This window comes from Watersipora subatra, chromosome 2 (genome assembly GCF_963576615.1).
Source record: "Watersipora subatra chromosome 2, tzWatSuba1.1, whole genome shotgun sequence".
NCBI classification, from domain to species: domain Eukaryota; kingdom Metazoa; phylum Bryozoa; class Gymnolaemata; order Cheilostomatida; family Watersiporidae; genus Watersipora; species Watersipora subatra.
In genome coordinates, this window is record NC_088709.1 from 61818778 (window position 1) to 61846574 (window position 27797).

Consider the following 27797-nt stretch of genomic DNA (forward strand, 5'->3'; position numbering starts at 1 on the left):
GTTGATCTGGAAATGAAGAAGATTTCGGCAAAGTTTGTTCCCAAGAATCTGACTTTCGAACAGAAAGAGAACAGATGAGCCATTTGCTCTGATCTTCTAGAGAGAATTGACACTGACCTAAATTTTTTCTCCAATGTTGTTACTGGGGATGAATTATGGATTTTTGAGTATGATCCTGAAACAAAACGTCAAAGTCTCAAATGGCACACTTCAGCCTCACCTCGACCCAAAAAAGCAAGAATGAGCAAATCAAGAGTGAAGACCATGCTCATCTGCTTCTTTGACAGCAAAGGTATCATCCATAAAGAGTTTGTACCTGAAGGACAAACTGTCAATGCCCTATTCTACCAAACAGTTTTGGAAAGGTTACGAAAACGAGTTGCTGGTGCAAGGCCAGTAATCAAGGACAACTGGATGTTGCATCATGACAATGCGCCTTCCCACACCACACTCTATGAAAGAGAATTCTTGGCTTAGAAAAGCATACCAGTTGTACCACATCCTCAATACTCTCCAGATTTAAGTCCCTGTGACTTTTTTCTATTCCTCAAAGTCAAGAAACACCTCAAAGGACCGAATTTTGGTGACTTGAACACCATAAAGGCAGCTGTGACGGAGCAACTAAAGGCACTGACGGTTTTTGAGTTCCAGCACTGCTATGAGAAGTGGAAACTCCGATTCATGCAATGTGTGGCTAGCCAAGGCAATTACTTTGAAGGGGATAGAGTCAAATTGTGAATAAATTGTAAATATTTGGCACTGCAATAAAAGTCTCATTACTTAATTAACAGACCTCGTATTACTGCATCACTTTCATCTTTAGAAACTCTTTGTTTGCATGCGAACCTCTGTGCGTTGGTCTCTTATCAAATTAGCCAATATTTCACTTTTTTCTGCAAACTCTCTAAAGTTTGTGATTTTGTTGGAATTTTCTATTCTCTACTACTTTTTCAGTTATCTCAAATTCTTACCAGCTAACTATTACTAACTAGTTGATTGCCAAAACGCATACATCAATAGTGTGTCATTCTCGCTATAAACTTCATAGTGTTATTCTACATACCTTATATTTACGATATTCAGTTAATAGCATCTATAAACTGTATGCAAAGAGATTTTTTTTTTCGTAAGTTTTTCACCAAGTTTTTTTTCGTAAGTTTTAGCAACTCAATATCATTAGTTTCCATTTTGTTGACTACTGCAGTATTAATTATGTTAGTTTCAATTAACTTCGAGCTTCAATAGAAATTTACTAAAAATGTGCTAATGTGAAAATCAAAGTTGTCCTTCTGTTAAAGCCTAGTGATCAAATCCCAAATCTTTAAAACATTCCTTGAAGTTGAATTGCTCCAAAATGAGAAGGTGAATTTTATGCATTTTTGTAGGCAGAATATTAATATTGTGTGGCGAGCGCAAAGCAAATATTTTAACAGAGTTGTTGCTATAGCAAATTAAATGAAAATAAAACTAACTTGTTTCTTAAGGTTATTTGTAAAACCTCCGAAAAAAGTCCAAAAAGAGCCAGTATTACAACTATGTATATATGTTACCTTATAATGTTCCAACCATATAACAAACTAATGTTATATCAATTTTTACTCTTCAAGGTTTCAAAGTAACCTTCTTGGAGCAATATTGGTACCTTCATTTGAAGGTAAACAGGATGTCACGCCATAATATTCCAGTTTCATTGGAAATCAATGCTATATGGATGTTTCTGCTTAAACATTCTAAAGTAACATCCTTGTAACATTACTGAGACATTCATTTAAAAGTAAAAATGATATCACATCATAATTTTCCAACTACATAGCAAGCCAATGTCATATGAATGTTTACACTCCAATATTCCAAAGTGACCATTTTGGGACATTGTTGGGACATTCAATATCAATCTTCTATAACAATGTCATGATAATGTTAGCAAAGGTTATTTTTAATTTATTTACATAATAAAAATGCTTATTTTACGATGCTGTTACGGAACATCTCAGGAATGACGTTGCTAGCTGAGCCTTGCCGGTGAATAGTTGCTTTTTTTGAATGTGGCCTCCAACTCCTTTAAGTCGTCAGTTGTAAGCTCCTCCTTGTGCTTGCTTAAAAGGATTTCTGGTTTTTAATGATAATTCCAATTGCTGATTGGTTGCAACCCCTTACTTTGATAATATTAACAAAACGGGTGCTTTCTTTCTCTTTATTTATGGCCTCCAACTTTGGAAATCACTTTTTCTTTGCCTTGTAACGTTTGTATTGGTGACATTTTCCCAAGCTAACATATTACATATATATATATATAGTTGTAGTTATACACATCCATTGAGTAAAAGGTAATAATTAAAAGAATATACTGCTTAAAACTAATACTTGCTTTTGCTTATTTACTTTTGACAAATTTTTCATTATGGAATGCAGACCTGAGAAAAGTCGGTCATCGTGTCTTTTTTAAATGTTGCGAAAATGTTTTGACAAATCGCATTTCGGCGTATTTATTCTTTTGACTTACATAATAAACACACCGACTGCCCATTTTGAATTCAGGCGAAACATTTTTTGAAATCGTATAGTAAAATAAAATTTGTGTGATGAGGTGAAAATCTCACCATGTCCAACTATGTAAGGTGAAAAATCCTGTATCAGAGTAATTGTATCCTGATGGTGCACTGTACATGATGATAGACTTTACTCACTTGTAACCAACAATGGCAAACCATGTACTGCAAATGTCAATAATCTTACTGATAAACTCATGAACCAATGTGATTGTAATGACACCAAAAACTGGATTAGGCTCACCGGTGTCTTAGACAAAGTCATTGTAGCGGACTATTTTACAGGGAAAATAACGTTTTATTTTCCGATATTGTGCAAATTGAATTAATCATTAATTGTTCGAAATTAGGTGGGACCACATCCATTCGAAATGTAGACAATCACTTGATCAGAGCAGCACTCAATAATTTAAAGAATCAACATTTCCTTTGGTCTAACAGAATGGGTGTGTCAGGAAACAACTAAACCACAAGCATCTGCTCTCTATAAAGATGACTTGCACAAACAAGTATACTAGTCTGTGTATGTCATCTAATACAGAATCGGACAAAGTCTAGTTCAGTATTGAAAAGATTATTTTGAGATAATGAATTGACATTCCTCAATTATAGCCAAAGTGGTGTATATGCACCTTTTTTATTAGTTTTTACCGTAACAATTAATCTTTGCCAAAATTATTACCCGATAGAAACTTCCTTAGTTTTTTACTTTTAGTAGTTTTTATGCAAAACTAAACTGGAAAATGCAGCCTATATCAAAATTGGAAGCTACTATTAGATCTGAAAATAACAGTATTCATCAATTTTAAAACTCTCATCTTTTTAACAAATGAATATAATAAAACCTTTTACCGCAAAAACTTTTGGAGTAACAGTATTTCCAATACATCTTTTACAAATGCTTCTTCTTAGAGCATTTCTAAAAGTGCATCAGGTAAAGATATTGCAATTTGATAAAGGTTATTTAGTTTATATTTAAAAAATCATGTTATGTTGCTACATGTAGTGACATTATTGCAATTTGTGTACACGTATTAGCATTTTTTTGGTTTTCATTTATCTTTCATTTATTAAGCAAAGGATAGTACGAGGATTATTTGAGATTAAATTATCTTTTCATGACAACTTGTGCTAGAAACTTCAAACATTACCTGATAAAATGAGAGCTTAATGTTTGTCATACTTGTCTTTGGTAGCAGGTTTTGCTTTCGATCAGTGTTACAATTAGGCTATATATATTTATATCAGTATATGTACCTACTAGCTGTGCTGCCCGGCGTTGCTCGGCAGTTGCTCGGGTATTAAAGATCAGCTTATAAATAATGAGAGTTAAGGAGAGTTGCCTTTCACTTGCTGTTAGCCTTGCACATTATCAATTGGTAATTTGAGCAAGCTTATTTATAAGAGCTACTATTTATTATGTCATTATGTTATAACCTTACGTCATGACGTAAAGTGGTAGCAAATTTGCTCTCTTTAAAAGACATTTATCGTGGTTGAAGGAATATATCAGGCTCAAATAGCTGAACTGGTTAGATGAAAGCTGGAAAGTCCGAGCCCAAATCCTCAGCAGATTTTTTTATTCCAAGATTTTAATAGCTACAGCTTAAACTACACACTTACACACAAACTTTGCACATTATATATATGCACATATATATATATATATATATATATATCTATATATATATATATATATATATATATATATATATATATATATATATATATATATATATATATATATACATATATATATATATATATATATATATATATATATATATATATATATATATATATACATATATATATATATATATATATATATATATATATATATATATATATATATATATATATATATGCATGTAAATATACATTTAGGTGTATGAAAATTATATGTACGTATATTTGAAAAATATATGTATAAATATCAATTATATATTCTGTATATTCATATATTTAAAATAATGAATATGTATATATTCATATATATAAAATTGGTTTTGTACAGATGCTAAGTTCACCCTACTTATTTGTATGAGAGTTGATAATTTTGTTGCTTCCGGTTAGAATTTGTAATGATTTTACCAGATTTCATATGCATTAGTACCGGTAGCCGGTTTAAAAAGCCTGATATGTGCTATTACTGTGTATTTGATGTACATATACTGCATATATGCTGTATATACACTTACATTTATAAAGGTTGTATACCTTATATGTACAGTACATACAGTGTACAAGATATATATATATATATAGAGTAGACGCCCATGTTGGACTAGATAAGCCTAGCCACTACTTGTAATACCGGTTATCTGGCACCACCTTCGCAAAGCCGGACTGAATGCTACTAAAACCTTAGCCCCAATACAAATAAAAATGACTAACTGATCACCCTTGCAGAAATAAAAAAGACCATCTGGTAGAGCATTGAGCAATTCGAATGATTTGCCAGAAATCACCTGAAGTGTGATAATAAAAAATCTATCCATTGGCCAGCCGCTGCAAAATGCTATAAGTTGTAGCAGAGCTTTGGATGCTTTTGCTTGCTAAATACCATTTCCTTCCTATCGAGAAGGTGACTCTGGTCTAGAAAAGGTCAGAAATCACTTAAATGTTAGCACACAGTTTAGCAGCCACAGCTTCTTTGCAATAACTGCTTGCAAAGAGTCAGATATGCCTTTAAACTGATTAAAATCACTATTTTATGACTACTTTTTATATTAGGCTATGTTCATTATTTTTTCTTGGCTAACAACATATGTGGTGTTTGAAAGTGTATGATGGTGGTATAATTTTTGTATTTGAGTGTATGGTATTTTTTTACAAAATTTGTGTAAGATTCTAATACTAAATTTTCTTGTCAGCGTTCGTACTATGAAAGGATGTAAACATAAATTCTTAAGAAATTATATTTCATAAAGTTTTTTTAAAAGCTAGTAACATTTCGCTTCACAAAAGTTATTAGTGAGTGTGCAAGAGTTGACATTTTTTATCCTTTTCGAGTGTCACTACTATTTGGAGAAGTTTTTTGTTTAAGTAAAGAACGATCAATTACTGATCAGATTGGCATTTTATTTTCATGTAAGCACAATATGACACAATATTGTTAATTGCAATAAATGGCATCACAATTTTCTTAGATTGCTAGTAGTTGTTCTTTCATTAACATTTTTGTCATTTTCATCCTCTGACTGGAGTTGAACTACATGTACAACAAAAATATGGTTAAATATCAGTACATATTTTATATGTCCAAACTTCAAACAAGCTTTCTATGAACTCTAGATACAATTTGTGTTCGTTGTGCTTAAGCACAGTTTGATAATTTGTTTCAGGAAATATGGTGACGAAGCTGATCCTTCCATCAACTACATTGATTTCGTGGTAAGCTGATTTTGAGATCTCTGAAAACACATTGATAGCAGGCTCAAAAAGGAGAGTGTCAAGATCGCTTATGTATTACAGTTTGAATGTTTAACTTTGCAAAAAGATTGCTAAGTTGTTACTGCTATGTATCTATTTCCTCAAAGTTCTTTATAGCTATTGCCACATAGCTATAGTCCCATGAGTGTTTGATTGCTATGGCTGATATCCAACTGTTAATATACTTGAATTTTCACTTTTTATGTTTCGTCTGTTAGCTTTTCATGCCTTAAACTAATTTAATTAGTGCATATTAGTGGTAAAATATTCATTATTGTTTGCAATAAAAAGGTCTCCTGAAAACCACTCCTCGTTTTATTGAAATAATTATTGCAATTGTAGAGCCAAAATGGTTTACATATGTTTTGCCCTCAAGCTCATCAGCTCACAGTAGGAATTGAAAGTCCTAAGTTTTTCAGGATATGGAATTTACGCATGCAAAGTTGATATATATATATAAATATAACAATATATATATATATATTTGAAAAAAATATTAGGAAGAAAGTTAACTTTTAGTAACTGCGCTACAAGTGGGTTTCGTGCGATGCACTCATCAGACGAGGTTGTACTTAAATGAAGAGCTTTACTGAATGTGCCGAAATGTCAGATATGGGTTCACTGTGTTAATCATGTGATTTAGTGCTAAGTGTAACCGAAAAGATGACTCCTAACATGTCTGAAATTAAAAGTCAATTCAGTTCTTTTATTCAATGTGCCTAATTGTGGTTTGCATATTATGGAGAATTTCATTTAATAAACATAGATTGCATCGCTTGTTTTGTTTGTACATGGTTGTTCTTGAGCTAATACTTTCCATGTTATGTTGTATGTTGAGTTGCTGTCTTTCAACTTCCAAATGTGCTTGCTCAATTCTGTGTGGTGCGGCTTGTTTTTGTGGTTAATCAAGGCTTAATGGTTGCTGTATCTAGTTTCAAATTATGTTGAGCAAAGTCTTATGTAGGTCGCTACGTGGTTGTTTGTATGCTTGTTCACTGTTGCTTGGTATATCACATTTTTGTCTCTGCATTTTTTTTCCAAATGGCAGTTGTTCTTGTCTGCAGTTGCATTTTTTTGCGATGTTTTACATATAACGTGTATACACGTACATATATACGTATAAGAGCAGAGACAGTATGATGTCAAGGCATCAACAGCATTAGCACCTTACAATAATTAAACATAATGCCAACATGATAGCCTTTGTATAAGAAACAATAAGGAAAACGAATGCATGAAAATGCATACCTACTGAAAAAAAGTGTTGAAAAATGCTGCATGTTGACAATACGTAAGTAAAGCAGAACATGAAGAACACAGCATGACATAACACTAACATAATGTTAATTCAATGCAAGCATGACATAACAATAACGCAATGTTAGTAAAATGCAACAGTTGCAGATAGACAACATCTTTTGGTTTTTCTGTCGAGTGTATGAACAAAAAGTTTTCGGCTAGTGCCTTCTTTTGTTAATGCTGAATTTTCTTGTCAGCATTAGTACTAGGAAAGGATGAAATCGTAAATTCTTAGGAAATCATATTTCATAAATTTCTTTCAAAAGTAGTAATGTCTCGATTCATGAAAGTTATTAGTGAGTGTGCAAGAGTTGACACTTTTTATCATTTTTGAGTGTCACTACTATTTAGAGAAAGTTTTTGTTTAAGTAAAGAACGATCAATTACTGATCAGATCGGCATTTTATTTTCATGTAAGCACAATATGACACATTATTGTTATTTGCAATAAATGGATTACAATTTTCATAGATTGCTAGTGTTCATTCTTTCATTGATATTTTTGACATTTTCATCTTCTGACTGGAGCTGAACTACAACAAAAATATGGTTAAATCTCAGTACATATTTTATACATCCAAACTTCAAACAATTTTTCTATGATCTCTAGATACAATTTGTGTTCATTGAGCTTAAGCAGAGTTTGATAATTTGTTTCAGGCAATATGGTGACAAAGCAGATCCTTCCTTCGACAACATGTATTTTTAAACAAGCTGATTTTGAGATCTCTGGAAACACATTGATAGCAGGCTCAAAAAGGAGAGTGTCAACATAGCTTATTTATTACAGTTTGAATGTTTAACTTTGCAAAAAGATTGCTAAGTTGTTACTGCTATGTATCTATTTCCTCAAAGTTGTTTGTAGCTATTGCCGCATAGCTATAGTCCCATGAGTGTTTGATTGTTATGGTTGATATTCAACTGTTAATATACTTGAATTTTCAATTTTTATGCTTTGTCTGTTAGCTTTTCATGCCTTAAACTAATCTAATTAGTGCATATTAGTGGTAAAATATTCATTATTGTTTGCAATAAAAAAGTTTCCTGAAAACCACTGCTAGTTTTAATGAAATAATTATTGCAATATTAGTGCCAAAATGGTCTTCATATGTTTTGCCATCAAGCTCATCAGCTCACAGTAGGAATTGAAAGCCCTAAGTTTTTCAGGATATGGAATTTACGCATGCAAAGTTGATATATATATATATATATAAAAATATATATATATATATATATATATATAAATATATATATATATATATTTGAAAAAAATATTTAGAAGAAAGTTAACTTTTAGTAACTGCGCTACAAGTGGGTTTCGTGCGATGCACTCATCAGACGAGGTTGTACTTAAATGAAAAGCTTTAGTGAATGTGCCGAAATGTCAGATATGGGTCCACTGTGTTAATCATGTGATTTAGTGCTAAGTGTAACCGAAAAGATGACTCCTAGCATGTCTGAAATTTAAAGTCAATTCAGTTCTTTTATTCAATGTGCCTAAGTGTGGTTTGCATATTATGGAGTATTTCTTCCAATAAACATAGTTTGCATCGTTTTGTTTTGTTTGTATGTGGTTGTTCTTGAGCTAATATTTTCCATGTTATGTTGTATGTTGAGTTGCTGTCTTTCAACTTCCAAATGTGCTTGCTCAATTCTATGTTGTGTTGCTTGTTTTTGTGGTTAATCGAGGCTTAATGGTTGCTGTATCTAGTTTCAAATTATGTTGAGCAAAGTCTTATGTAGGTCGCTACGTGGTTGTTTGTATGCTTGTTCACTGTTGCTTGATATATCACATTTTTGTCTCTGTATTTTCTTTCCAAAGGGCAGTTGTTCTTGTCTGCATTTGCAACTTTTTTCGATGTGTTACCTATAACATGTATACATATATACAAATTGCAGCAGAGACAGTATGATGTCAAGGCACCAACAGCATTAGCACCTTACAATAATTAAATATGATGCCAACATGAGAGCCTTTTTATGAGATACAATACGGAAAATGAACTCATGAAAATACATGCTTACTGAAAAGAGTGTTGAAAATGCTGCATGTTAATAATACGTAGGTATAGCAGAACATGAACAACACAGCATGACATAACACTAACATAATGTTAATTCAATTCAAGGGTGGCATAACAATAACACAATGTTAGTTAAATGCAACGCTTGCAGATAGGCAACATTTTTTGGTTTTTCTGTCGAGTGTATGAACATAAAGTTTTCGGCTTGTGCCTTCATTTGAGCCGGCGACATATACATGTAGTTGGTTGTAGATAAAGCAGGTTGACAGTAAGGTGATATTAGCTGCTCTCTATTCTCTCACCACTACCTATCGCAACCCTTGAAAATCCTGTGCAAGTTTTGTAGTAGTAAGTTACAGTAGGCTTACTCAAAGATAGAAAAAAACTAGTAACTCAGCTGCTGAAGTAAAGGAACATGTTTACTATTGCCAACAGTGGCTAATACAACGTTATTAAGTAGTGGAGGGGTGGTAATTCATAGACAATACAACATTGAATGAGAAGTACTTACTTTTTTGAAGTAGATTTTTAGTAGGTTAAACACAGTGGCAGTACCCGTGCAAGTTCTGTAGTAGCTGTAGTTCTGTAGTACTATTAGCTGGAAAAAAAGTAAAAGTCATTTGGCTGCGGAAGAAAATGAACATGTTTACTATCACAAACAGTGGAAAATCCAACAATTTAACCCTTTCACTGAAATAGACTCGTTTATGCATTTTCTATGGTTGACCCCTGTGGATGCAAGTTTACGACTTTCCCAGCAATTTCTAGTAACTGAATTTTACTCTTCGTTGATAGCATAACTAATGATCTTAAGAACTTTAATGGTAGTGACAGTGTTGTCCTGAAATTTTTCAATAAAATTAGCCTGAAGTTTAAATTTAAATCTTTGTTTTAGAATTTTCAGCTCAAAAACCAAAACATTTCTGTGTAGGTCCTTTACACGCCTCCGAGTTAGAAAACAAATAAGTACTTATGTTGATGACATTATAGTCGACAAAGACTTTTGTTATTACACAGATAATTAAAAAAGCAAGATCAGCATTAACTCTGATGGTGGTGAAATTAATAGTTTTGTAAGAATAAGAAGCCTTGTAGAAGATCGTTTTTGCTTCGCAACTTCACATCGCTTTGTCAATGCACAAATTATAGATACAATCAATGTTTTGCATAGCAGTGTTTGTTAACATGTTGACCAAATGAAATATATAACTCGTACAAAATGTTGTAGATGGAGTTTAAAACTGAAAAAAATATTGTATACATATTATGAAGTGTTGTGGAATGTCTCAGTCTCAGACGATTGAGACTGTAACAGAATATATTTAGTAAGAGTGGACCAACTATGGCATTACCAATGAAAATGGCATTCGTCTCTGTCACGCTGGTTGGCAAGTTTCAGAAAATTATGAGGACTGTTGTAATACTGATGAAGTATTTAATTTTGTACGGTAAAACCATGTCTTTATTTTTAGTCTGTATTTACTATGTCTGCTAGATTGAGAGGCACATGAGCTTTGCCATTAAATCACAGTCATAACATCAATTTAACACAACAATTACAGTCGCTAGCGCTGAAAGGTTTACTACATTTAAAACATTATTAATGCTCACTTTTGAACATTTGGCATATTAGACTTACCATTTTTCACAAGTGTTGCTAAAAGAGATTCAGCTGTTGCAAAATAATTTCAAGCAGTTTTCACACCATAAGATGTAGCCTTTTTTAATGTTTAACACAGTATTTGGTTTTTAGTGATTCCACCTGCTCTATGTACTAGCGGTTCGTTGGATTGGTATGTCGGTTGTTGAGTTCATCATACCATTGGCAATACCACACTAAGTTGCTACTCTTGCAAAAAAGCACATCACGTTTGACAATTTCAAATGCTTTATTGGGCAACAACAGTAAATAGATTTTAACGCATCATTTTCTTGATTAAAATTATTTCCATTGCTTTTGCAAAACACAACTACTCAAACTTTTAAGCTAACAATTTAATAGGTTAGACATCGACAGAGTCTCATTAGATGAATTCATGCAGCTCAGAATACGTGCTATGAACTCTTCACCTTATTTTTCACTTCATGATGGACTCAACAAAGCTTATTACAGGTCTTGCAGTAAATGATTGCTGGAACATTTTCTTTTTTTGGGCTAACATTACCTTCCTGCTTGGCCTTTAGTGGCTGGCTCTTTTGCAATAACATCAAAGATTTTCCTAAAAGTTAAAGCTTGTCATTTATTTTATTGAATGTGAAATGGTTATGTAAATATTTACACAACATATTGTAGCTGATACTTAAAAATTAGGTTGACGATAACCATTGTTTTAGAGAGAAGTAATTATACAGTCTGTATTAAAAAGGTAAGTAGTCTACAACATTGTTTTAACACTTGATTTAGTCTATGCATTTCATCAGAACTAGTTTGTAAAGTTATCTAAATATTTACCAATTGAGTTTTCCTTATTTGTGTATTACTACATGCATATTGATGAGAAGGCTCTAATTTTAGCAAGACTCAAAATATCAGTAAATAATCTTCTCATCATTTCCTGGAAAAATTTGACAAATAAAATGGAGCTATGTTAAACAACGGCTATAAATAAATTTTGATACACGCAATTCATACCTCCAAAAGTAAAAACCATGTAAAACAATCTCATCAATCTAATCAAGCAACCTACCAATCTAGTATGCAAGAAAGAATGAGTGATTAGATCAGTAACGTCAATGTTCCAAATTTACTCTGCATTCGCTGTAGCCCTATAACAACATGATTTTAATACATTTGATTTTAAACGCTTTATTTGGGCTTACTAACTACATGTATTAAATGTAAAACATGTATTATCAAGTGAATATCAAAAAAGAGAAACTGGCAATAAGTCTTAGAGTATGGAAAAATTATTCTAAATATAGACAAAGCAATGGTGAGATTGAAGGCGTTTTTAAAAAATAAGACTGCAAAATAACACATAATTTAAAATTGAACAAAAAACAATTAATTGGCAATGACTTGAATTGTTATTTTCATTGAGCTAGTTAAAAATCTCATGCGGATCTCCCACACGCATTACATTAATTGTGAATTATATATCAGCTTTTGTCATGCTTCTGACCATTTGACCTTTCTTTCTATCAGTTAAATGGAATAATGTATCCAAAGAGTTTACTTGTGTGCTGATAGTGAGGCAATATCCTTTGACCTATAGTTCCTTCAAAAGAATGAAACAAAGTATGTATTTTGGTTGACAAAGTTTTATAACAAATAGTGCATGGCTATATATATATATATATATATATATATGTAAAAAAATTTATGATATATATAAAGATGATATATAAAAGATGATATATATATATATATATATATACATATATATAGGCGTGCACTAAACTTCAAACACGATACTCTAATTAGGTTTAAAAGAATGCAAATTGAAATAATAATGACGATGAAATAAACTTTAAAAAACTTGTATTATAAACTTCAAAAGTTATAATAATATTATAAATTTAATAAGAGAATGTCCATCTATATCTATATTTCTCAAACTATGTAAATGTATGTAAATATAAGAGAGAATTAACTAATTTTTGCAATCTTAGACAATACATTTTCAGTTATCTTACAAATGTTTGCTGTAAAATGTGAAATTAATTACAAATTAAATTTTGGTTAGGTTTAGAAGAAAGTATGGGTAAGCTAATACACCTAGCTGTACAACCCGGCATTGCCCAGGTAATAAAGAAAGCCTGTGGACCAAAAATAGCTTTTTAACGTATAAAAACAGTTGCAATTCTAACTAAAACAACTGTAAAGTTTTTCAAATTTTTTCAAACAAGTCTTAAACTTCAAGTCACAAGGAAAATGTTTTTTGCAAGTCAAATAAGTTGAAAAAGTAAAGCAAAAATAAAAGGGTTAAAGTGTGAAACTGAAATAATTAGCGAGTAATAGCTAAATTGAGTCTGTTTTAATACGATTACAATAAGACATAATTGGCAATAATACAATTAAAATGAACTAAGAAAAAAATTTAAAAATCCTGAACATGTTGAACACAATTGAAATAGAAAGTTCACAAAAATATAGAAATAGAGGTTCAAAAAAACGCAAAAAATGCATCGTGTTTCATAGAGTTAATAAAATTAAATCGCCAAAATCTAATAGTGAGAAAGTCTATTGTTGATATTGTTCAGCCGAAAACAAATTAGCCGCAATATGGCGAGGACAAACAAGCACCGCGTTTCATAGAGCTAAGAGTTAATGGAAATGTAATTATTACATCATTTTGGTGTGAAATAAAAAAACTATGTATACATTTTGAATAAAAAGTGAGCAATGGTTTGAGACTTCGTGGTCTCGTCGTTAAAGCGTTGGATTATCCATCTGCGTTGGTGATCTTTGTGAGCTCAAGTCCAGCATAATGTGGAACTTCCAATAAAAGGTTTAATAGCTATAGCTGGACATACCAAAAACAGAAAACAGAAGACATACTTCAAGAAATATATATGTGTACATACTGTATATATACATCTACATATATTTCCCAAACTATGTCTTACGTATTAGTTCAGCCTATAGGTATTAATCTCTTTGAATGAAGAATCCGTACCAACAAAGATTTGATCTCAGATCCTATCATTCACCAGTCTGACACCCAAACCAATAAGCCACAGAGAATGATATGATGGCATGCCGCTATAAGTCGCTATATGGGAGTACATAATGAACTGCTTTGCCTACCGTGCAGAGTGATTGCATAAGTAATTGATTGTCATTAGTTAGTTTACTATAAATTTTCATTGGCAATCTGCCAGGCTAATAGCAAATGGCAGGCAACTCTGATTACTTTGCATTGTTTATAAGCTGATTTTTAATATTTTGGCAATGCCAGGCAGCACCGCTAGTACAGTGTCATAACAATACAGCAATACAACAAAATGACAATGCAATAAATTGTCGACAAATTTGCTTGTGTTCTACACAGTAGACTTTGGGATGTTTAATTTTGCTGAAATTTTTCGTATTGTCATGTTCTCCTCTGTGTAAAGATGCACTATGGTTAACTTTTTATCTTGAAGCAAAGAAATTGTGAGTGAGGGAAATTCTCTCAACAGCTTACAGCCAATTTATACAAAACTGGTCATCTGGAGTATGCGAGTTATGCAAAAATCACAGACAACAGGTTTGAGAAAATGCCAAACATCTGTTGAAGTCCATTTATAACTTCCAAGTGAATCTGAAAGATGAACTAATCTTCTAGTGATTGAGTTTGAGTAAACTTCTTAAGATTTGACTCACAATTAAAATTGCTTGGTGATTGGAGATACGATGAAAATATTTTTTGAAACTAAATCAGTTGGGTCCCTTATTGTGGAAGGATTTTATTGATATATAAATATGCATAGTTACTAAATGTTAAACTAGCAAATATTTGAGAAAACAAATTAGGTAAAAATTTGGCGATTCAACAAATGTGTCCCAACTATTTTGTCTTGCACTATGTATATATATATATATATATATATATATATAAAATTGTTTCCTCGCTCCGGTTAACCCGTATGGGTGGTAGTAGTTTCTGCTCTAACTCGGGTCTCCTACCAGAGACCTGGGAGTTTAAGCACTCGCCTCAAGATCTTAGCTGTTCCCAGTAGGGCACTTTCCTGCAACTCACCTGAGTTGATTGCTGTTGGTATTTGGGCAAGCCACATTTTATGCACCGGTGTTATTGCGCCCAGTGCCCCAATGACTACTGGGATTACAGTTGTTCTTACATCCCAGCATTCTTCAATCTCTTCTCCAAGAAGGAGATATTTCTCTACCTTTTCTTTTTCTTTGCTATCTATATTGTAGTCATCGGGTACTGCTATATCTATTATAGTAGCTCTCTTTTTCTCCTTGTCCACCACCACTATATATGGTTGGTTTGCTAGGACATGTTTGTCAGTCCGGATGTAGAAGTCCCAGATGATCTTAGCGCGGTCATTTTCATTGACTTTACCAGGAGTTTCCCACCAGTGTTGTGGTTTATTAAGGCCATACTCATCACATAGACTTCTATACACCACACCTGCAACATAGTTATGCCGCTCAGTGTATGCATTTCCTACTAGCTGCTTGCATCCCCTGATGATGTGTCGGATGGTCTCAGGTGCATCTTTGCACAGTCTGCATCTAAGATCGTCTCTAGCGTGATAGATTTTCGTTTGGAGTTGCCTTGTTGGGAGCACTTGCTCCTGGGCTGCCATGATTAGCGACTCTGTATTGGCCGTTAGGTTTCCTTTGTTCAGCCACATATATGTCTGATGAAGATCGCCAACCTTAGATATTTGTTGGTGGTGAGCACCATGAAGAGGTTTCGTGTGCCAGTCAATTTCCTCATCATCAGGGCATAGGTCCGTTGTAAAAGCAGCGATTTAAATTCAGCTAGCAACTTATCTGAGATGGCCATGGAGGCTGCATATGCTTTGATGCTTTGCTCCTCCTCTTTCACTGTCTGCTGTACACTTTTGAGTCCCCTACCGCCATCTTTCCTATCAAGATACAATCTAGCAGTATCAGATTTTGGGTAGAGTGCTCCATGCATGGTCAGCAGTTTACGAGTTGCTATATCTGTTTCTTTGATGGCTTCCTCAGTCCACTTTATTATGCCTGCTGGATATCTTATTACTGGCAGTGTGTAGGTATTTATTGCCATGACTTGGTTCTTGGCATTGAGCTGGCTCCGTAAGACCTGCTGAAGGCGTTTATTGTATTCGGTAATGGCTTTGTGACGTACCTCGGCTTCGTGGTTGATGTTGCTTTGCATAATCCCCAAGTACTTGTACCTTTCTTCTATATCTTTGATGGTACCATTTGGCATTCTTAGGCCATCTGTGAGCATAGAATGGCCTTTCTTAAGACTTAGCCTTCCACATTTCTCAATACCGAAAGTCATTCCGATGTCCTTGCTGCATACCTGAGTGAGATGTATTAGCGAATCAATGTCCCTTTCTTTGTTAGCATATAGCTTGATGTCATCCATGTAGAAGAGGTGGTTTATCTTGGTGCCACTCTTAAACTGGTACCCATATTAAGTCTCATCCAGCATATTGCTTAGAGGTTTAGGCATATGCAGAAGAGCAGCGGTGATAAGGAGTCTCCTTGATAGATGCCTCGCTTAATTTGTACACTCGCCACTTTTTTGCCATTAGCTTCCAGTTCTGTCTTCCATTTGGTCGTTGACATCTTGATGAATGCCACAAGAGCAGGGTGAACATTGTACATACATACATACATATATATATATATATATATATATATATATACAGTGAAACTCGGATAACTCAAACTTCAAGGGACCGAGCAAAAGTGTTCGAATTATCAGAGTGTTCAAGTTATCAGAGCACTGTCACAAGTCCATGTATTTACTTATTTATTAGTAAATACATGAACATATACAAACTATAATATAAATCAAAATCACAAATGGCTTGTTTCAAACTAAATGCTTCTAATGTAAAGTTTAAAACGTTTTTATCAAAAAGTATAGAGATTTTTCTATCACTTGAGATTGGTTTGTTGTTTGAGGTGATGTTATTGCCAGGACGTTTTTTAGATTGACAATGGCAAAACCTGATCGTTGCTGAAATGCTCAAAAGAAAAGACATCTTTTTCTTTTGAGCGTTTTACCCACGATCAATTTTGCCGATTTTTCTTGAAGTTAATGCAAAGATTAACTTACTTTACCTGGCATTCGTTAAGAGCAACACTCCGAGGCAGTTCAATTAAAAGTTTTACGAGGTTTTACGGTACATTGTATATCACTAATGTTTTTTGAATGGATACTTATTGAATGTACACACGTATTCTGTGTATAGGTCAAACGATGAATAGTTTTTTTAGCTAAGACAACGTATACGTTTATTTGCCACAATTTTTAAAACGTTTTAAACATTCAAAATTCCGACGTTGATTCAACACGGATTCCACGTCAGAAAACTATTCATCACGGGCTAGCCGGGTCACGCACTCAAGGATTTTCGCCACGAAAATACAAAACAAAAACAACATGCTGTTTTTGTTTTGTATGTGCATGGCGAAAATCCTTGCGCCCGTGACCCGGCTAGCCCGTGCTATTCATCGTATAACGGTATAATTCAAATTTCACCAAACCTTTAGAACAGTCGTTGACAAAAATATTTTGCCGATAGAGGTAGTAACGACGCTTATGAATTACGAAAAGTTGAGGTTTACCTCTATGGCTTGGAATAAAGTGATTTTCTAAAGCGATAGCAACCGTTTCGGTAGCTGTTGGGCAAAAAACAGTTCGAATTAACAGTGTTGAGTTCGAGCTATATAGAGCCATTTATCATTGCGTGGGAACGGACCAAGAAAATCCATTTGAGTTAACCATGTGTTCGCTATATCCGAGGCGAGTTATCCATGTTTCACTGTATATATATATATATATATATATATATATATATATATATATATATATATATATACATCTATATGGGATGTTTGTTTCTTGCCTGAGCTCTGAGCTGCACTGATGAGGCTACCATAGCCGAAACAGCACTGTCTGTAGCATGAGTGTATATATATATATATATATATATACCCTAGAAATCTTATGTACAGTATTTGCCTCATCTAACTTTCACGTTTTCGCGGAGTCATCCTTTCGCAAAAATTTCATGTGCAAAACTAAACTATCATAACGAACGAGCGAAAACGCAAAATTAAATAGTTTTGTTCATTGATAGTCCAAGAAAAAATTGGCAGCAAGCGATCAAATTGCATTATCGACCTCGCCCACACCATTCTACCGGCAGTTCACAGTTAAAAACTAGTCCCAAACCGAATTTTTTTTTATCAGTGCACCAAGCCCGTATTCCTTGGGGCAACTAGCCGGCTGAGCCGTCCAAACTTTTTAGGAATTTTCCGCGGTTAAGTACAGTCAAACTCCAATAATTCGCCGTCGGATAAAATGTAACATTTAATCTCAAACACAAGGTTAACTCGAACAGATTTGTTTGGTCCGTTCCCACGCAATGATAAAATCCTTCAAATAACTCGACCCCAACATCATTTATTCAAAAAGTTATTTGCCCAGCGGCTATGGAGGCGGTTTTGATCGCTGTAGAATATCACTTTATTCGAAGCCATAGAGACAAACATCAACTTTTAGTAGTCCTTAGGCGTCATTATTATCATCATAAGTAGCAACATATTCTTGTCAACAACCTTTATAAAGGTTTGCAAAATATCAAGTTTTTCCAGACATCTGCTTGGCCATGTCCCATCGAAAGCGTGGAAACTTCCGCATGAACTTAACATAAAATTGGCAAAATTGTTCTTTGTTAAAACGCTCAAAAGAAAAAGATCTCTTTTTCTGAGCGTCTCAACTGCAGTCAAGTTTTGCCTATTTTAATTTAAAAATGTCTCGTCAGTCACATCACCTAAAACAAAACAAATCTCAAAAATATAAAAATGTTGATACTTTCCGATAAAATTTTGTAAAACTTAACACGAGAGGCCCGGCTGATGCCCTACATAAGAAAAACCTGTTGGGGGCTTACACTGTCCCCCTCAACACCCACAGGCGTTCATAACTAGTCGCCTAACACTAGCCGCTCCCACTTGCAACCAGTGAATACAGGCCTGCGGTGAACTGAACCTGAGGAATCTAATTATGTTTGTTCCACTGCATTTTTTTTTCACATCACTATATTTTCGCACTCATCAGAGCTGTGAAATTAAGTTGCAGTGAAATTTCCCTCGGTATAATGCGACTCACAAAACTAAATACTAGCAAAATATAAGTGTCCTAAGGTATATATATATATATATATATATATATGAAAACGTTTTTGCTATTTATTTTACCTTGACCGTGAACTGTTTGCATCTGTAATCATTACTTTGAATAGGTGTGCCTGATCATAAAAATTACTTGGACCTTTTTTGACGGTTCTCAAAAATTTTCCCCAGCAACTAATCAAAAATTAGGTTTTTAAAGATAACTTTTTATTGCAAACACTTATAAAATAATTGGGCATAACAGTTAACCATTAAAACAAACTACAAACAATAGGCTAACAGTTGAAACCCAAAAATTAAGGATATTGAACTCTAAAACAAAATGTTTCTGATATCGATACATTTATGTAAATATGCTAGTAGATCAAAATATTTCATAGGAAGTGGTCAGAAAATTGGTAAATAGTATCCACAAAAAATAAGTTATTCACACTTAAGAGTGCGATATTTTGAAAATCATCATCACTAATTTAGCAGATTTACAAACAAGTTATAAGACCATCATATTAAAAATAACTACGTATTGTGACAATTGTTTCTCTAAAATTAAATTGAGTTATAAATTTTAAAAAGCTACATTGGAAAAAAGCACGGATGAAAAAACCAAGCATTCCATATATTGCTGAATCTTAAATTTCAAAGTTGTAATAAATAAGCTTTGCTTGCCCTTCCTTTTCTGAACTTGTTATTAAGGTGTGGTCATGGATATCAATATCTATGTAATGTCCTATACGTGCAACTGCAGGAACTGCCAAAATTCTCACCAGTTTGCCTGAAAACCAATAATAAAATTTAAAACCAAATTTAATCACACAAAATGCATTAAGAATTTAAACCAAAGTTTTGCAATGTCAGGTGGTATAGTGTCTTGAAATTTGAAAACTGTGTCAATAAATGTGGTATTTTTTTGCAGTTAAGCTCGATCAAAAATTAGAATTACTAGAAATTAAAAAATTGCTTCGAAATAAATTTACATACATGCTTTTGCAAATAAAAATGTACTATCATATTTTGCAGACATAAAAAATGATTATTGCTATTGTAGTTTTAGGATTATTGTTTTATTGGTAGCAACTTCACATAGTCTGACCTTACCCTACTAACTTGAAATAGGCAATTACCATTTTAGTTATCTTTTTAGTAGAGCAGTGCTTAACCCTGTGACTGGCACATAACTTATCATACCAAACAAAATTTTTTTTATTTCATATTTAATATAAATTTTAATTTAATGAGATACTATATAAATATGATACAACCCGGAAGTGAGACACTAAAAACATTAGATGTTTAGCATCCCACGTGAGAGAAACAAATAATTTTTTACTATACTAAATATAATGATTGATGTTACCAGTGCACACGTGAGTGTGAGGAGTGCTACAACAAAATATTTTTTGAATTTAAGCAGAAAAACAGTATGGCACAGTTAGACAGAAAACATTATTCAACTACGTAAGTCATGTTCATAGAAAAAAGAGCCTTGGTTAATTGGTTATTTTTTACCGGTGAGATTAGTTTTGCACACAAATATTGCGCTCTTTTAATATTTTAAGGATTTTAAGTGTAATAAAACTCAGGTTAAGGAACTTTCCAAAAGTTTTAAATGTCTTTATATGTATGTATAAATTGTTTCCAACATCGAAATTAAATGTGTAAAATGTTGCGATAGTAATTTCCTTTGCCACAATTAAACAAATGCTCATCAAAACTGCTCAAGTCTACTTCGTAGATTATTTAAATATTTTTCAAGAGTGAATGTATCAGATTTGTAAACATGTTGTGTTCATCTGCCGGTCCTTACTGTAAGTTTTATGGAAACTGAGAAACCTCAAATTTGCAACATGACCAAAATGGCAGCCAGGTCATATAAGTGTTCATTCACTAGTGTAAAAATGGCACCCAGATAGTCAAATAAAAAGGTTTTTTTAGCATAGTTCATCAGCAGAACACTTTAGGCAAACAGAAATGTCCATTTAAAAATATTGCAGATAATATCTCATCTTGAACAGCTCGCTAGTAATTAAGTTATGGACAAAGAATCTTTTAATGTAACTCTGAAAGGATGTGAAACATAGTAAGAAAAATTATGTTTTTGAGTTTTTTATCAGATAATTTTTGAGCGGGTTACGTGTGACAGTAGAACTCATGATGACAGTAGAACTCATGATAACCAGAAAACTGATGATGACAGTAGAACTCTTGATGACAGTAGAACTTATGATGCCAGTAGAACTCATGATAACCGTAGAACTGATGATGACAGTAGAACTGGTGATGACAGTAGAACTCATGATGACAGTAGAACTCATGATGACAGTAGAACTCTTGATAACAGTTGAACTCATGATAACAGTAGAACTGATGATGACAGTAGAACTTATGTTGACAGTAGAACTCATGATGACAATAGAACTCATGATGACAGTAAAACTCATGATGACGGTAGAACTCACGATGGCAGTAGAACTCATGATGACAGTAGAACTCATGATGACAGTAGAACTCATGATGACAGTAGAACTCATGATGACAGTAAAACTCATGATGACAGTAGAACTCATGTTGACAGTAGAACTCATGATGACAGTAGAACTCATGATGACAGTAGAACTGATGACGACAGTAGAACTCATGATGACAGTAGAACTCATGATGACAGTAGAACTCATGTTGACAGTAGAACTCATGATGACAGTAGAACTCATGATAACAGGAAAACTGATGATGACAGTAGAACTCATGATGACAGTAGAACTCATGATAACAGGAAAACTGATGATGACAGTAGAACTCATGATGACAGTAGAACTCATGTTGACAGTAGAACTCATGTTGACAGTAGAACTCATGATGACAGTAGAACTGATGACGACAGTAGAACTCATGATGACAGTAGAACTCATGTTGACAGTAGAACTCATGTTGACAGTAGAACTCATGATGACAGTAGAACTGAAGATGACAGTAGAACTCATGATGACAGTAGAACTCATGATGACATTAGAACTCATGTTGACAGTAGAACTCATGATGACAGTAGAACTGATGACGACAGTAGAACTCATGATGACAGTAGAACTCATGATGACAGTAGAACTCATGTTGACAGTAGAACTCATGATGACAGTAGAACTCATGATAACAGTAAAACTGATGATGAAAGTAGAACTCGTGATGACAGTAGAACTCATGATAACAGTAGAACTGATGATGAGAGTAGAACTCATGATGACAGTAGAACTGATGATGGCAGTAAAACTCATGTTGACAGTAGAACTCATGATGAGAGTAGAACTCATGATGAAATTAGAACTCATGATAACAGTAGAACTCATGATGACAGTAGAACTCTTGATGACAGTATAACTCATGATGACAGTAGATTTCATGTTGACAGTAGAGATCATGATGACGGTAGAACTCATGATAACAGTAAAACGGATGATGACAGTAGAACTGATGATGACAGTAGAACTCATGCTGACAGTAGAACTTGTGATGACAGTAGAACTCGTGATGACAGTAGAACTCATGATGACAGTAGAACTCATGTTGACAGTAGAACTCATGTTGACAGTAGAACTCATGATGACAGTAGAACTCATGTTGACAGTAGAACTCATGATGAGAGTAGAACTCATGATGACAGTAGAACTCATGATGACAGTAGAACTCATAATGACAGTACAACTCATGATGACAGTAGAACTGATGATGATAGTACAACTCGTGTTGACAGTAAAACTCATGATGACAGTAGAACTCATGATAACAGGAAAACTCATGATAACAGTAGAACTCATGATGACAGTAGAACTCATGATGACAGTAGAACTCATGATGACAGTAGAACTCATGCTGACTGTATAACTCATGATGACAGTAGAACTCATGATGACAGTAGAACTCAAGATGACATTACAACTCATGTTGACAGTAGAACTCTTGATGACATTAGAACTCATGATGACAGTAGAACTCATGATGACAGTAGAACTCATGATGCCAGTATAACTGATGATAACAGTAGAACTCATGATGACAGTAGAACTCATGATGACAGTAGAACTGATGATGACAGTATAAGTGATGATGACAGTAGAGCTCATGATGCCAGTATAACTGATGATAACAGTAGAACTCATGATGACAGTAGAACTCATGATGACAGTAGAACTGATGATGACAGTATAAGTGATGATGACAGTAGAGCTCATGATGACAGTAGAACTCATGTTGACATTAGAGCTCATGATGACAGTAGAACTCATGATGACAGTAGAACTGATGATGACAGTAGAACTCATGTTGACAGTAGAACTCATGATGAGAGTAGAACTCATGATGACAGTAGAACTCATGATGACAGTAGAACTGATGATGATAGTACCACTCATGTTGACAGTAAAACTATTGTTGACAGTAGAACTCATGATGACAGTAGAACTCATGATGACAGTAGAACTCATAATGACAGTACAACTCATGATGACAGTAGAACTGATGATGATAGTACAACTCATGTTGACAGTAAAACTATTGTTGACAGTAGAACTCATGATGACAGTAGAACTCATGATGACAGTAAAGTTCATGATGACCGTAGAACTCATCCTGACTGTAGAACTCATGATGACAGTAGAACTCATGATGACAGTAGAACTCATGATGACAGCAGAACTCATGCTGACAGTAGAACTCATGATGACAGTAGAACTCATGATGACAGTAAAAGTTTTTCCTTAATTACTTTAACATCAACTTTGCAAAAGGCAAACTGAAAACAAATAAGCATGCAAATTTTCTTACAAAAGGTTTTAACATCACCATCTGCAGCACCCAACAATTTAAATGTTTTTAGCTGTATATTAAAATATACTAAACTCATTTTTAAGATATTTAAATGTATATTCATTAAGAAATTGATTTGCTGGTAAAAAGTTTTTAAAATATTGTTCTTTTATTATTAGATGCCAAAATGACATTAGCACCTGAGCCTGTAGCTGCCTGCATCTTATTAACACTTTGCAGAGAATGTGCTCATGATTTAAAAAAAAAAAAGTCTATATAACAATAAGATCGACATAGACTAATTAGTGAAATCAGTAATCAAAAGCAATTAACAGAGACTTACCACTTTTACTATTGAGGAATGCCAATTCTTTGTCACGAAACACACAGACCAAATCTTCTCCGCAGAGAGCTCCTGCTTGTGGGTTAGCTACTTCGTGACATTCCCATTCTGTTAGACCAGTGGAGATGTTGATTCTTGTGACTAGTGATTTTTTGTAAGACGTGACTATGACTGACTCAATGTCTGCCTTGCAAATTGATGTGTTTTGAGTTAATGTTGAACAAGCTATAACTTTTTCAATTTGCCCATTGAGGGAGTAAACGGTTATTTCACCTACTTTGTAGTCCGCTACAGCAATTTTGTCTAGCACGATAATGAGCCTAATGTAGTGCAGCTTGTCTTTGTAATCCCATTGGCTGGTGAGTTTACCAGTAAGGTCATAGACATTAATAGTGCATGATTTACCAAAACTGCATACAAGTGAGTAAAGTCTGTCATCATGTACATCTATGCCATAGGCCCAGTGATTGGCATCCAACTTCACAATTGTTGTTTATTTGTAACTGGAGTCAATTACATCAATAGTGTGTTTCTGAGTACCTAAATATGTCTTGTTTTGGTAATGACAAACTGCATGACAGAAAGAGCCAGTCTCAAGTACTTTCACTAGTGTACAAGACTTTGATGGACTACTTGCTGATGGAAAAGACGTAAAGTTAATGGCTAGTCTATCTGCAGATCCAGATTCCACTTCAATATTGTGACACTCATCTAAAATTACAAACTGATGTGAAATGGAACTTCCTTAAATATAATAAGTTCCTAAAACTATAAAGATCAATCTACAGATACAAACCATGTAAATATGTAAAAATTGTGTTGTCTAGATATTGGTTTACATACAACTTATTAAGCAAAGCATAAAAATTTCCGTTTTGGCATTTTCTATTCCAAAAGGATTCTTAAAATCAAAGCAAAGTATTTTCTTAGAGGCAGTTCGGATGTGATACTATTCTGTTAGTTTCTGTTGCGGCGTAAGGCATAAAAAGATAGCATGCCCTACCAACTGTTGTACGGCCAGTTTAATAATACTTAAGCATTTGACTAAAAGACAGATAAATTTATAATTTATAGCATTTCACGTCATTCATAACAAAGTTTTCTATCATTAAAGATAACAAACAAAATATATCCAATGTGGCATCAGGCACCAATTTTTTTTGACGGGCAATAACAACTATGTTGCAAATATTTGCACTATCCCATGGTTAATGTGTCATTCATGTCATTTGCATTGACATTTTTTAATTCAGTTCGTTATATATGCCAAGGCGTATGACTGAGTCAAACAAAATTTTTTTAAGCATTTATTAGGCTGATGAACCTCTCATTTATATTGACTGCATAGCGTTTAAGGTTTTGAGGACAAAACAAAAATCTTTAGAGTTTGAACACAGACTTTGCCAAGCAATAATAAGTGGCTTCTCAAGAGGCTAGCACTTTAAGCGTTGATACTAAAAACAATTTTCATTACTCAGCAAAATTTCTTAAAGTTTCGCAATGTTTTAGTGATAACGGATTTATACCGGCTTACAGAAAATTTTTAAAACAGTGCAATCGATTGACACCCAAGAGATTTTTGTTAGAACTGTAGGTACGATTAATGTGATGAAAACAATTAGCCAAACATAGCCTAGCTAGTAAAACATCATTACAGTAATTATAAAGTGTTCGCAGTCATTTAAATGCTTCTATATCTCTATTTATTAATAATTTTACAAGTAAAATTTGGCAAGATGCAGAGGCTGAAGAAGTGGAAGGGTTTAGTAACTTCATATTCACAAATAATGTAATTTAAAATGTGGTGAAATTTACTTCATCTTTAAAAAAAACTCTTTGGTATATTCAAGTGTGATCTAGTTATTAGTAGAACTGTTTAAAACAAAAGTTTACTGATTATCTTTAATACTTTGTTGAAAAAGAACAAACAAATATTTTGGGGTAGAATAAAAATAATGAACCCATAGCTTTGACAAATATTGTATAGACGTTTTTTTCTGAAATGATTAATTTATATCAATTTAATATATCCCTTATTAGTGTACTTCGTAAATAAATGTCTGTTGATCAGTTTTTCATGTAAGATATACATGCGAGTATTTAATAAGTGGTTCAAAGTAATGACCAGAGTAACAAATGCAAAAAATTGATAGTTATATTTACAAAACATTATTTCCAGAAAATGTCACAAAATTGGTAGCATTTTGTAGCAAAGTTTTCACTAATTATTTTGATGACTAATTCCTGGAAGACAAACAAAGAGCAGTTTAGTTATTATCAAAATACAGCTCTCAAAGCAGAGGAAACATTTTGTAAAGATTTTCTAGACAAAGCGTAATTATGTTGATGTACACACAATTTGGACAATGCTAGCTTTTATTTGTAAGCATTTTCTACTGATCAGTTCATATATACAACTCAAATAGATCGAATCAACAGCTGTTGAGTTTTGACCAGTTTAGCAAGCACACATCTTAAAAAACTCTTTTTTTTCAAAATTAATACATGTACAAAAAGGGAAAAAATAAAAATTAACTTGTCAAGCAAAGGGTTAAATGTTAACTATTATAAAAATATCAACAAGATTAAAATCTTTGAAAAAAAGATATTTATAGGTAATATCTGACTTAAACTATTGGTACTGGCAGCTAAATGATGAACATGATTTTTTATTTCCGTAAGTTCAACAAAATTTAGAAGTTATATTTGTATGTCAACAATACAAAGTTATTTACTTTTCTGCTTAAGAGCAGACAGAAGTAGTAATAGAAGTATTTAATATTAGAAATTATATATGTTTATTATTCATCACCTTTGAAAAACAATTTCTTTACATCTTTAACAAGGAGCGATGGAAGAGCTGTCTCTAAAAGATTGTCAGCTTGTTTCTGCATGTTTCTGTATTGCTGTATTGTGTCTACCTAAGAAACAAAAGTACAACTCATCTTGAGTAAATCATTAAAAAAGCCCAGAAGAATAAGTCACAGCCTTTAAAGCCAAAATGTCTCATGAATAATTTTGTTAAAATAAAACATACGTATGGAAAGGTAAACTTGAAACTGTTCAGGCTACTAAGCTGTAATTAAGTTCTAACTGCCGATTGTTGGCAGTGGAAGACAGCAAGCAATGTGAGTCAGCTCAGCCAGACGAAATGGCTGACACACTAGAGAGTGTTAGACGACAAGAGGAACAAAGATACAGGTCATTCACCCAAAACTATGAAACCACGTGTGCTTTGCTTCAAGCATGCAAAATAACAAGCTAAAAAGATAAATTATAGCTGGTTTTTGCTTTTTGATATGTATAAATACTGTTAGGGCTTTGTGCGACCTTCACTTTCCTCTATTAGTACAAGACTCGTGCATGAGTACAATACATATAATTCTGCTTAGTTCATCGAGGTGTACAACAAAGAATCAAGTAACAGACAATGAACAGGCCCAGAACAGCTCTGCTCTCTACTGCAAATGTTCGTGCTAATATAGCTGCTAAACTCCGCTCTTGTTCTGCTTGGTTAGACCCAGCGAGGTTCGGCC

At 33.5% G+C, this 27797-nt stretch overlaps 1 protein-coding gene across 1 annotated transcript; it reads left to right on the plus strand.

Annotated features, from left to right (window-relative positions):
• The first annotated feature begins 240 nt into the window (after window positions 1-240).
• On the plus strand, window positions 241-27526 carry LOC137388421 (dentin sialophosphoprotein-like). Its single transcript, XM_068074906.1, has 4 exons — window positions 241-385; window positions 518-734; window positions 21517-23855; window positions 27372-27526. Exons 1-4 carry the CDS (start codon window positions 241-243, stop codon window positions 27524-27526), a joined length of 2856 nt encoding a protein of 951 aa, XP_067931007.1.
• The last annotated feature ends 271 nt before the right edge of the window (window positions 27527-27797 follow it).